This window comes from Vulpes lagopus, chromosome 21, assembly GCF_018345385.1.
Source record: "Vulpes lagopus strain Blue_001 chromosome 21, ASM1834538v1, whole genome shotgun sequence".
Classification (NCBI taxonomy): Eukaryota; Metazoa; Chordata; class Mammalia; order Carnivora; family Canidae; genus Vulpes; species Vulpes lagopus.
In genome coordinates, this window is record NC_054844.1 from 36,829,526 (window position 1) to 36,843,070 (window position 13,545).

The following is a 13,545-nucleotide window of genomic DNA, read 5'->3' on the forward strand; positions in this document are numbered from 1 at the left end:
AATTACCTCTGATTCCACAATGAGTCATAATTGTAAATATTTCTTATCGGAGCTATTATCAGCATCAACAACAACATTCTAGGGCAGGATATCATTTGTTATTTTAGCACCAAATACATACCTTGGGGGGAAAAAAGTTATTTTTCTGTAGTTGACTACAGACACTCAAATAAATAGTGTTGTGAGAAGTTATAGGAAAAGGTTGTGCTTTAGGGGAAAGTTGGCATGACTTTTAGAACTTCATAGTCTCCTTAAAATAATTGCCAACAAAATAATTTGGCATCACCCTACCCTACGAGAAAGGCTGGAATAACAACTATTCAAGATAGACATTTATTAAATTGTTTTCCTATTATCAAACTAATACCTAATGAATTAGAAAAATTAATCCGTTTTTGAGAATAGGCAGTCTAATCTGTATTCAACACCACTACTTTTTGTTATTTGACCTTGTAAGAGACAAAATGGCCAAGTGCTTTTTGAATTATCTTTGTTCCTCTAAAATAAATACAGAGCACCTTTGGTGATGGTCTCATCACCACAGTTCCCTTCCTCTGGTTTTCCCCTTCTTCATCTGCCTTTCTAATTTTGCCTCCTAGCTGCTGAAGGGAACCATCTTCTAGTGGACAACCCTTCAACCCAACCACCAGCTCTGTTCCCCTCTGCCTAATGCAGGAGACTAGAATTCCCCTCTGTCTGAAACACCCTTCTCTTCTCTACGTGAGGAATTGCTGCCAAACCTCAGCAGTAACCTTTAACTTTTCACACAGATTTGCTGCTCTTGTCTGTAGGAATTAACAGCACTTGATTTCTGCCTTGATGGCATCTGATTATGTGCACACCTCCCCCCAGACTAGACTGATCCTGCTCAAGGTGGCTACACAGACCTTTGCCTCTTTCAGCCTCAGCTGGAGCACACCACCGTCTGGACTCCAGGACTCATAAATATTTAATTAAGGGACCTGAGCTTAGAGTTTCAACACACACATACAACTGTTAGTTGAGTTTACGTTAACATTGCCCCCACCATCCCACTGAAGTTCTTTATAGCGTGTTTTTGGGGTTTTATTTTTGAGTGAAATTTCTACGTTATTTATCTCCACCATCCTTGGAGATTATTAAAGTAATCCTATTATGTTAACCAAAATTGCCTCCCCAGGTGTATATGCCTGACTTCTGAGAATTCAGACACAGGATATAGAGAAATTGTCAGTCTAAAATCTGGAAGCCATAAAATACCATTTTGTACTTAGAGCACTACACAGCATAGACACCAGACTCTTGAGAACTTAATGATGGCTTCTCAGGGGGCAGGTGCCATAAATTAAATGCACCAAAGTGATGGAGGGGGCCGTTTTGTCTCTGCCCTGCCTCTTCTACCCTTGTTAACTTGACTTCCCCATCCTCCATCTCTAAGTTAATTTTTAAAGATTAAAGCAATGACCTTCACATATTATTTTCTCCATTTAATTTACTATAATTAATATCAATACTTCTTCAGCATTTTCTTGTGCCCACCCCTTTTCTCTCTCCAGTGCTAACCCCACCTAAGTGCTCCTTACACTCTCCAGGACTCAGGCCAGTCTTCTCCCCACTACCTGCATTGGTGGTGATACCAAGATATGTAAGACTTGGTGCCCACCCTCACAGAGCCAAGTGAAGGATGGTCAATACCTAGTAGATTGTTAAGAAGGTAAATGAAGATCAGCCTTCCTAGAGCAGGTGATATTTGAACTGGATTTTGTTTTTTTGTTTGTTTTTTGTTTTATTTTTGAACTGGATTTTGAAGGATGGATGGAAGTTATCTGTCTAAAGTATGCTAAAGGGAATAGACATTTCATGCAGAGAGGGTGATACATTTAAAAGTACAAGGGCATGAAACAGCTTGGCCAGATTCTATGGTGAAAACAAAGGATCCAGAGGTGGGAATATCAGGTAAGCAAAAGCTATGTCATAATGGGTCTTGCGTGCTTAGCCAGGAGGCTTGAACTTATCCTTAATGAGCTTATCCTTACCCACTGGAATACTTGTAAGCAAGAGAATTATATAATGTTTATGTTGAAAAAGATGAGGTCATTCTGCTGCAGAATGGAAGCTCTTTGGAAGGAAAAGGATATTTTGGGAGGCAACACCAGGTAACTCACACAATTGGATAATCCCCACACCTAAATAGAGGCAGTGGGCATAGCCCACTGGGAGCTCCACTGGGAGCCCATCTGTCTCCCAGATCAAGGAGACAGATTCAGTAAATGTTAAAGAAATGACTAATATGACAGGTGAAGAATAGAATCGAGATAATTTCCAGGAGATCGAATATGCAGGTGGATTATGAGGAGAAGAACTAGTTTCAAGAAAATGGTTCACCACTGGGTATTTTGAGTGCAAGGTGCCCATGGGCCACATCCATAGCAGCGACCATTAGAAAGTTGGATTCCCTGGATGCTCAGAGGAGCTTCAGATGAGGCCATAGGGGTGATTCAGGCACGCCAGGCACAGATTCGATGATGAGGCCCTGGGGAAACGGGGCATTTAAAGGGTAAATGGGGAAAAAGATCCACAAAGAAGAGGAAGACTGGCAGAAGAGTTGGAAGAAACGTAGCAGAGAGTTGTGTCAACAGAGAAGCTTAGAAGGTGGTAACGTTGCTTAAGAGAGATTTGAACACTGACTAGAAGCTTAATGCAAAATACGCAGTCAGGGTTGGGAAGCAAGAGCCGAAGCCCACACTTAACTGCTGGACAGTGGGGAAAGGTGGAAGAAGCATTCTGTAGCATTTAAAAAAAAATTGTGTGCATGTGCATGCACGCACACACACGTACACAACCCTACCTTGGCTTTTTAAAATGATTTAAATAAAACAGAAATCAAGAGGGAAGAGCATTCCACCAAGAGGGAAATGTTTGGCCATATCAAAAGCAGCCTAGCGATCCAACAAATAAGTACTGAGATGTACACTGATTTAGGAATAGGCAGTCACTGAAAAGTGAGCCCCGCAAGGGCAGTGGCAGTGCAGTGGTGAGGGCTGTGGCAGGATGAGGAAGGAGTGAGTGATGGAGAAATAGTCAAGTTAGGTACTTCAAGAAACCTGACCGTAAAGTGAAGAAGAAAGCATAGAAAGTGTTAGAGAGCAATCTTGGGTCATGGAAAAATTTTAGGCAAGGATTATTTTTGTTTTTAGTGTGTGGCTTTTGCCTTGTAGCATCCATAGGTCTTTTTTGTTGTTGCTCTTCATTTCAAAAGTTTAGAAAGTTCTCACTTAAACGTCAAAACAGATTATGCCATGTTGGTTTTTCATTATTTTTTAATTATCTCTAATTTATTTTGGCATCAGAAGTGAGGACTCTGGACCAGTTTTTCCAGTGATGTAGCTAATTGCCCCAGTACTTGAATCCACCGAATTGAATTATCACTCTTTCTGCATCTATTCTGATTAATTCAGAATTAGTTCTAAACTGTTTCAGTTGCCATAGGGTAATAATACACATTCACATACCTTAGAGCTGGTTCCATCTTATCCTTTTTCAGAAAGTCTCTCATACTGTAGTTCAAGCATCGCTCTTCATTATCTTACTCATGTAGATTTCTTAACGTTAGCATCACCTTTCAGCTTTAAAAAAAATCTATTTAGGATTATTAGCTAAATTTGCATTAGAATTCTAAATTATATTTTGGAGAAAAAAATTAAGTCCCCCAATTTGAATCTGCCCAGTTAAGAGTATGGTACATCCTACCATCCATTCATTTATCATTATTTGTTTTTGTTTTTTACGTCCATTATCATATCACTGTTAACATTTCTCACCAATTTATTCCTAAATAATCTGGACTTTTGCTGTTATTATAAATGGCGTCTTTTCTATTTGGGATTTTTTAACTGGGTTAATTGCTAGTATAGTCCTAATTTCTGGCTTCTCTTGAATCATGGGGAGATCTGGCAACATTGGATTCTCATCCCAACATGGTGACTGTTGAGTAATAGTCCCTTTTATTAGGCTACATACTTGCCAGTTTACCACACTTGACTGCACCCACTCCACTCACTTCTATTACTTGCTTGGCCCCTGCAGGCCGATGAATTCACATAGAGGTAGGTGGTGCAAAGACACAGTCAGCAGCATAGCACCAAGCATTAGTGTCAACATCTATGACCTCACCGACTCTGGTCCTTGCCTATCTATCATCCCTGAAGCTGATGGCTCCTGCCTGGCCTGTGGACCTACCAAATCTTTCCATCCTTCTTTGTTCTTCTGCAACACACCCTGGCCTCTCAGAGCAGAAGCACATGCCCCACTCCTACCTACATCCCCTCCACATCTTGCCCTTCCTGGCCAGATTGATCCCTGCCCCTTTTCGAGCAGTAGCTATAAAGGGGCTGTAATCTTTTATTAACAGCCTTAGGTCCATATCAGTACTAGTTTACTTGAAAAATTTCTCTTAGATCTCCAGCCTTCTCATTTCTAACCTTTACCCCCCTGTGGTACAGCTTGCCCCAAATCTCTATTGCCCCATCTATAGCGAAGTCACATAAATTACAGATAAGGAAGAAAATAACGTCTCAGCCATCACTTGATTTTTTACTTACTGTGACCACATAGACTGCAACAACTTTAAGATAAAAATTCCTGAAGAAATGTATTTTGCCTTATTAGGACACTTCCATCACTAGATTTCCCTGATTTGTAATAATATTAAAAATTCTCTGAATGCACCGCATTGCATCTACAGACTCAGGGGAGCTTGCTCATTTGCATGTTTCCAGCATGTTTCTTCTAACATTCCCTAAACATAGCCTTCCCCAAAGTACATTTCTTTTTAACTTGTTAGATACTTCCACAATAGTCCTTTTCTTTTTTTTAACCCTAAAACACAAATCATCTTCCAACATCCAATTATTTCAACAGAGAATGAATATACTTAGAGTGTCCCAACTTTATTACCAGCAAATAACTTTAGTTGATTAAAGATTTTCAGTATATTATTCCTATTATGCATATACACGTGAATGAAATCGGCTATAACTACTCGTCTTTCCAGAGACTTCACATTTGTCTTTTGTTTGGGTTCTTTCAGTGTTGAACATTGTTATTATCATGGATGTCTTTTCTCTCTGGTATTTAGTTTATTGTTTGCCTTTCTCTTGCTTTATAAGAGTAAAGGAAAATATGTTGTCCTTCCATCCACCCACCACTCCATGATGCGTGTCCATTCCATTGACAGTTATTCAGTTTGGGTTCGTCACCTTATTTGTGGCCTCTTTTCCACTGGCCCCTCTGTTGGCTCTGGTGAACAATATATTGGAAATAAGAGTGGACGCGTGGAAAATGACTACCCAGTATAGACGCATGGTTCCAGAGAAAGCCCAAGACATCGGAGCATGGCAGCCCATCATGCAAGGAATAGCAATTCTGGCTGTGGTGACCAATGTGAGTAAACCTGGGCTTCACAGGATAAAGACCTTGAAAAGTCCAAAAATGCGTTAGTGTTGCTACTAAAGAATTAAGCGTTTGCTGTTTTTTTTTTTAAAAACGGGAGGGAGAGGCCAATACCATCATCCATATAAAAACAGTTGTTATAACTGTGATTATTATTATTGTTTAATGATTTTAATTGTTTATAATTATTATTCATGACTTAAAAAGTCAAGACCTCTTACAGGAACAGTTGCTAAGAGTGGCTATTATATTATTGTTCATTTGTTTAAGTCTTTATTCAATAGAAACATGGTAATGGTAATAACAGTAAGTACTAATTCTCTTAATCCTCACAAGACTGTAAAAGAAGTATCATTCTACCATATTTTATTATGTATTCCAAACTATCGACTTAAAATATTAATTCTTTGATGATAAAGTACTTTGTGAGTTCCATTCATGTGTCACCTTCTTTGATTCCTAGGCAGAGGTTTTTCAAGAAGGGGAGCTCTAGAGTGGGCCTCATTTCTCCTCTCTACCCCACCCTTGGCCTTTGCTTGCCACTCTCTGGTCATTAGCTAAGCAGCCTCATACCCTGCATGTGTCCCAGCTGTGAGGAACAGAACACAATCTTTTACAACCTGTATAGATCTTGGACCAATCTGAACAGTCAGTGTCTGTCTGCCTGTCTGTCTCTCTCTCTCCGCCCCCGCCCAACCCCCATTTTTTTTTTTAAACACAAGCCAATAAGGAGCTCTCAGGGAGAACAATTTCCATCCCAGCCCAGCAAGGGAATGACTACCTTCCCTAGAAATAGCCTTACAATTAGGGCTATTTCTTCCCTTATTTCACTATGCATTTTATTTCCAGGTCACAGTCCCCAATAAGATGATATCCCAGTTTTATCCCAGAAGCCACACTTGCCCTGAGTCTGCAGCCTTTTTCCACGAGCACTTGTAGAAACAGAACAGAATTCAGCAGTGCCTGTGGGTCAGGCTTCAGGTCAGGCTCAGCACTGTAGACACAGGTCAGACCCAAGGTCCAGCTCCCTGCACTGCAGCTTCTCGGCCGCATGACATCTGGCCAGGATTTAACACATCAGAGCTTCATTTTACCATTTGTAAGTTGAAAATTCCCAGCTCCTATTTTAAGAATATTATATACCATAAAGGGTGACCAAGGACTTCAGTGAGCTAATGCATAGAATGCACAGAGCCTGGTCCTCATGCAATCTTAGCTGCTGCTGTGTCATCTTCATCACCCATCGTAACAGTGACTGTGTAGACTTTGACAGATGTCTAACTAAAGGCACAAGAATTTTACAATGTGTCACTGAGCCATGGTTACAGCTTTACACAGTAAAGCATATTACCTGGAACCCAGCTGTCACCACCACCACCAACCCCAAGAACCCTCAATTTATCTGACTCCTATGCTATCCCTGCTTTTTGGAGAAAGTTGCAAATGGCACACAAAAAAAACAACTGCTAGGTGATATCATTTTCCATTCGCTCAGGTACACCACACCTTCAACATCCACTGTGCTACGAAATGAAGACTGATATTCAGAAATAGGACACTGAAGCCTTTCACATTCTACGATCATAAAAGAATGAATCTGTCACATCCAATATGCTATACAACACTAAGCAAGGCAGGAACATAGAATTGTGTGCTTTAGGAAAATTTGAGCAACAAGGTTTGAAGTTAAAAGGGTTTTTGTTTGACCTTCAGCTAACCAGAAAATCCAAATGACTCATACTCTCCATTCATCCCTCAGCACTCTGGTTTGATTGTGTTAGGCACCTTTTCCTAGTATCCCCAGCATGGCTCCACTCCATTAGCACATTTGGGGTACTGGCTGTGTTACTAAGGCTACTCTGTGGGTGTGGGTGTGCATATATACACACACAGGCACATGCATGCCTGCTAATTGGTGCTACTCATTCTTATCCAAGTAGTTGTTTTTTCTTACAGCTTAGGCATCATTTTATTACAGCCTAGGAAACCTGCCTTTTAGATCATTGATGGAACTATGGACGATCCTCTTTTCCATATTATTAGGATTCCATACTGCTTCCAAGATGCAGGTCCTGTGTATGTTTTATACGCATAAGAATTAAACATGTACGTTATTCCCTCACAAACTTAATGCATACCTCTACAATCTCCTGAGCCCAAAAAGGGCTAACTTTCCATCATAGGAGAACTTTTAACTATAGGAAAAGAGAATAGCTAGCAGGGATGAAAATGGACATCAAGCAGGAGTTTGGTATAAAATCATTCATTTTAAAGCTGCTGGTCTAATAAATAAGCTGAATTGATATGGTTGTATCAGGCCACAGTATCTGCCATTGAAAAGCAATCAATTTATTTTGATATCAATGGAAAATCATGTTCAGAACAGCATGGGAAGTGAGGCACACCACATTATTTGTCCTCTTACAGTGTGTCTCAAAGCAGCTCAATGCAGGAGGAAAAAGTGTCTTGTCAGAAGACAAGAGAATTATCTTCCTTGTTGGAATGTTTGTAGCTTTCTGGAGCACATCTGCAGGTGATTTTGTAAAGAGCTATAGTTACGTGATAACAGGAAATTTTAAACTACTGAAATCTGAAAAAAAAGTAAAATAGTCTTGCCTTGCCCCCTTGCCCCCCAACCGACAGGCAAACACACACACACACACACACACACACACACACACACACACACACACTTCACTTGAGAGGAAATGACAAAACTGGTTCTACTAGTGGGAGTAATTTTGCAATAGAAAAGCCCCTTGGTTGTTTTTCTTGCTCTGATATCTTGTTTGTTGGCTTGTGGTCTCACTGCATCTAAACCATATGTTCAGATGAATACTATTAAAAATCATGGTGTGCCAAAAACATGTCTTTCTGCTTCAATAAATGACTGAATCATTGAGCTTTGTTTATGCACATAGAATTTGGGTTAAATTATATTCCTGACTTTCTCCTTCTTTGAAACCAGTTTAACACAGTAGAGAGTTTAAAGCCCAAATTAAAGCATTTTAGAGAAAATTCAGGTAATTTGTAATAGTTTTACATCCTAATAAGGTATGCCTGACATAGACGTAGGTTTAAAATTGATCTAATTCATTCCTGTCATCTGGAAACACACTAAACTTTGTTATTTGATCATGTATAATGTTCACAACTGTGTTCAGTTAGTCTTTTTGAAGTTTAGAGGCTTAGACACTAGATCTAATAAAGTAGGCATACATTTGACTATATGAAGGGAACAACCCCAGTATAGTTTCTTGCTACCTACATTTTAAAATTAGTAAATTCTTGTTCTCTAATGAAGCAACACACATAAGCACATACTGAGAGTTTAAAATCAGACTATGGGTTGGCTTGTATAAATAAGTCAAGATACTGTAGGGGGGAAAAAAAGTGATTTTGAAGGCCATTATTAGAACAAGGAAAATCTATTTTATGTAATATATTCTACTTTTAAGAGGCAAGTGATTTAAAAATCAGTTTTATATCAATTGTAAAAACTCTACAAAGAAGTTATATAAGGTCAAATTATTTTCATAATTTTGACACTAATATTACTTATACAAAAGGGCCTTCAAAATCCTAAAAGAAAGATTAAAATTATATCAAGTGGAGTTCCAAGGTTGATTGTATAATATTCTCGTATAATATTCGTATAATATTCTCGTATAATATTCTCATTCGTATGATCATATAATATTCTCATTCTTGAAAATCTAACTTATATACAATATATGCAAGCAACCTGAGTTAATCCAGAATACTCTGGTCTACGATTGTTCTTACTGTACTTAAATATAATAGGCAACTTGCAGGCCTTTACTTTTCATCTGCAGATGGACTTCATGACAGCCCTTATGGGAACTGAAGTCCAAGAGGAAGCAACTGTTCTTTAAAGCAGCTGCTCAAAGACTTTAGGACATTCGCTATCCATATCCATTGGACGGGAAAAGATTAAAGTTTCTGAATCTTTCATGTAAAAAAAAAAAAAACAACTGATAAAAACATAATGTTGGAGTGTTTGTTAACCATCACTGTAAAGGCCCTAAATTAATGCCCCCTTGTTATTTCCCTCCCCACATAGGCCATGATCATTGCTTTCACGTCAGACATGATCCCCCGCCTGGTGTATTACTGGTCCTTCTCCGTCCCTCCCTATGGGAACCACACCCAGTACACCATGGAAGGATACATCAACAGTACTCTCTCCTACTTCAACGTCTCAGACTTCAAAAGCAGAAGCAGGGGAAGTTCAGCCTCTGATTTTGATATCCGTACATGCAGGCAAGTTTTGCTGATATGTTTAAAAATGTACTTCATCTTTTAAAGGACTTTTACTTTTAATGTAATTCTAAATTACTGGAAATACTTTATCCCCCTAGTTTTCTTTTCAGCCAAACTTACAGACTAGGGTCAGAATTTACAAATCAAACCATAAAACGCATGATTTAAAGGTGAGAGCTTCAAATGATTACAGGGAGACTGATCCTGTAGAACAAGTCTTGTTTGCATCTTAGAAATGAAGAAACTCACAGAACCCCAAAAAAAAACAAAATAATTCAGTTGTTATGCCTAATCTGTTATTCAAGCACAACTTTATGTACTGAATGCAGCAAAGTAGCACTCTCCAAGAAATGCAAAGATGAGAAATGTAGAGACCTCATGCTCGTTTGGCAGTATTCTTAGAGGCATTCCTTTCTCTCTGCATTGATTGTAATGTCTGGTAAGGTCAACTATGGACAATGAACATCAAGTAAATCACTAATTGATAAAGTTTTTTGACTACAGATGATACAGTTTGTTTTTTTTTTTTCCCCAGTCAGAGTCCTAACCTTACAGGAGGCTTTAAATCTCATTGAGTTCAGTTCCTCAAGCCCTTTTCTGGTTCAGATTCTCAGCAACCCAACCAAGAAACCAGAAGTAAGCCCAAATAAATGTTTCTAGAGCCTCTTCAGAATCCCACATTGAATCTTATCTCACTTGACATAATTCTAAAGATTAATCAAACTCTTCCGGGTCTAATAGGGTACAGGCAAAAAATGTGAGATGTGCTTCCTGAGGGAGCCAGACTAACAGCAGTAGCACATGACATCTAATAAGGAAATTAGGTTGAAAATTATAACAAGCAGATGGGCAGAGCCATAGCTGAGTGAAGCCTGAGGATACCATTCTATAAATAAGTTTATAAACCTGTTTCTGAAAATATGCTACATTGTTTTGGTTATGCTCTTTTGAGAAAGCAGGAATAAAACTTTGACAAAAAAAAAGGTTTTTAATACTTTTGTTTTTACACATATGGAATATGTCATTACCATCACCTTCCAATTTTATGTTAAGTATTACTGGAGTTATTATTTCAGGATTTTGTAGCCAAATTAAACTCTTGGAGAAAATTTATATGATGTCCGATTTTAAAAAGCTTTGCATTAAATATGACCTCTTTTGAAAGGGGCCCCTGCTTACAGTACTTAGTCCAAAAGAATCTCCTGATATCCCAACGTATTGTTTCCAGGTATCGTGATTTCCGGAACCCACCTGGACACCCACAAGAGTATAAACACAACATCTACTACTGGCACGTGATCACAGCCAAGCTGGCTTTTATCATTGTCATGGAGGTAGGAGAAGTGTACTTTGAAATAGCTTATAAGGCAGTATATTTGCAGACCTCTGCTTAGCCTTAAGACTCGCCAATTCTGACTTAAAAATATGTTCTTTTCTCTTGCTAGTAATTATTTTAGGACATCTGTTAATCAGATTTAACAGGAGCATGCCCATAATGCTCTCATTAATGAAATGAAAGTGATTATCTGCCTGGAAAGGTAAAAACATGTTGTGTGCTAGGGGGATTGAGTGCCTCTCAATTCAGTATTGAGCGCCTTGTTTAAAAATCTGGGGCACTGGGCTGCATGAAGGCCTATGGAGGGGCTTATTCAAAACAACTAAGAGGTGATCTCTGCCCCTGAGAAACTTTTATTGCTGTAATAGTTTTATTTGTATTATCATTAAGTATTTTATTAAATTTTCATAATATACCTCATATCACAGTTTCTTATAGTCCTAAAATTAACTAGCTCTTAAAAATGGCTACTAAGGCAGCTATAAATTTGAAATTGATCTAACCAACTCTACTTCTTTCACTGAGGGAATAACTGTGAAGCCCCAGAAGGGTGTGGTCAGTTAGGATTACATTTAACTGCAGAAAACCCAAAACCCATCTATAGTGGCTTAAACAAAGGTTGATTTTTCTCACATGACACAGTTCACTAGAAGTAGGTGGTTGCTCCCGAATCAATACCAGTGTGCTGATGTGAGGACTGCATCTCTGATTCCCTAGGCTCGCTCTCTCAGCATGTCATGTATGGCTGTAGTGTGAGCGCTACAACTCCAAATGCAACACATTCTAGACAATAAGGAGAAAGAAAGGTGATGTTAGCCATATATGTTCCTTTTTGTCAGGAAAGAAAACGCTTTGCCAGAAGTCTCCAGGGCAGACTTCCACCTGTATCACATTGGCTAGAACCAGAGCACCTGATTCCTCCTCACAGCAAAGTGGGCTGAGACCAGAGGCATTTGGTTTGCTCTAAACAAAGTGAGGATCTGTTAGCAAGGAAAAAGTGAGATAAGCTGCCTGGCTTTGATAATTTTTCTACCATTGTAATAGCTACTAAAATAGTAACAGAAGAAGAAACAATTCATCATTAGCTCACCATCCTAAGTGGACTCCTGGAGTATCTGATACGTCAGCAAGAAATCACTAGTTTATATTCAAATATGTAGTTGCCAAAGTATTTAGACTTCTGATATCGTGGTTGACTAGATACTGTGAGGGGCCATTTCAGTACAAAACATTCACCATCAGGGACATCTGAGTGGCTCAGTGGTTGAGCATCTGCCTTTGGCTCAAGTCATGATCCTGGGGTCCTGGGATCGAGTCCCACATTGGGCTCCCCACAGGAAGCCTGCTTCTTTCTCTGCCTATGTCTCTACTTCTGTGTGTCTCTCTTAAATAAATAAAATCTTAAAAAAAAAAAAAAGACATTCACAATCAGCTTAAAGTATAATTTCCTTTGTATCTTTGAGAAGAATCTGCAAAGGGGAACAAAGATGATGGCTAAAATAGACCAGTGAGCACCCCCTGAAGCACTGGAGTGCTCTAAGAATGAGCACTGTCATCAGTGCCTCCCTCTAAAGCCTCAAGGATACTAGCAGTGGGTCAGAAGTGAGATGGACAAGCTGAGCTTGAGACTCTTGGATTCAGCCAGGGGCCCCCAAAAGGGCTAAATTTGTCTCAGAGCAGAAGGAAATTTGTATATTCTCTGGAGAAAAGATGTCCTCAATTTAGACCATAGTTTTTTCTCAGATTGAAATAATCAAATACAAGCTTCCGGAGATCAACAATAAAAAAAATAAAATAAAATAAAAACACACAAGTAGACTCAAGGGAAAAAAAAAAACTAATTTGGACCCTCAATAACTTTAAGAGAATTTTAAGAGTATGTATCATCAGATTAGGAATATAAATCAAAGGTGTTTGAATATGTTTGAACAAATAAGAGATTCACAAATGAGCAAACAATAAGAAACTAAAAATTACAAGATAATTTTGAAAAATATATAGTTGTTGAAATGAAAACACCATATGGATTAAACAGAAGTTTGAAGAGAGAGTAAGTTGGGAGCTAGGTCTGAAAAATATTACTCCCAGCCCATTACACAGGAAGAGAAGAAAATGGAAAATACAGAAAAGAGATTAAGTGATTTTCAAAAAATTCACAGAAGGAAAAAAAAAAAAGATACTAGAGAAGAGGCAATATGTGAAGAGTTAAGGGCTAAAATTCTTCCCAAAGTAATGACAAGCATCTGTTCACAGAGCAGAAAGCACAGCAAACACCAAGCAGAATAAAGAAATCCATGCTCACACAGATTGTGACAAAAGCGCAGCTCATCAAAGATAAGATCTTAAAAGTAACCAGAGAAAAAGGACAGATGAGTAATAAGGAAAATTAAAATTGGAATGAGAGTAGACTTTAACATAGAAGCCAGAAGAGAGAAGTCAAATATCTTCAGAATGCTAAAGAAGGCAGCTATAAACCTAGAGTTATAGCAAAACTT

General features: G+C 38.7%; 1 protein-coding gene and 1 long non-coding RNA gene across 3 annotated transcripts in view; one reads left to right on the forward strand and one right to left on the reverse strand.

The window, feature by feature from the left end:
• The window catches only part of ANO6 (anoctamin 6), a 189,967-nt gene that overhangs the window by 170,323 nt on the left and 6,099 nt on the right, over window positions 1–13,545 (forward strand). For both annotated transcript variants that reach the window (XM_041735628.1, XM_041735629.1), the window contains 3 exons: window positions 5,216–5,421; window positions 9,515–9,714; window positions 10,943–11,048. In XM_041735628.1, coding sequence (XP_041591562.1) covers window positions 5,216–5,421; window positions 9,515–9,714; window positions 10,943–11,048 — 512 coding nt within the window. The remainder of the gene's footprint in view (window positions 1–5,215; window positions 5,422–9,514; window positions 9,715–10,942; window positions 11,049–13,545) is intronic.
• The window catches only part of LOC121479833, a 70,321-nt gene that overhangs the window by 21,603 nt on the left and 35,173 nt on the right, over window positions 1–13,545 (reverse strand). The gene's annotated exons all lie outside the window — the stretch shown is intronic.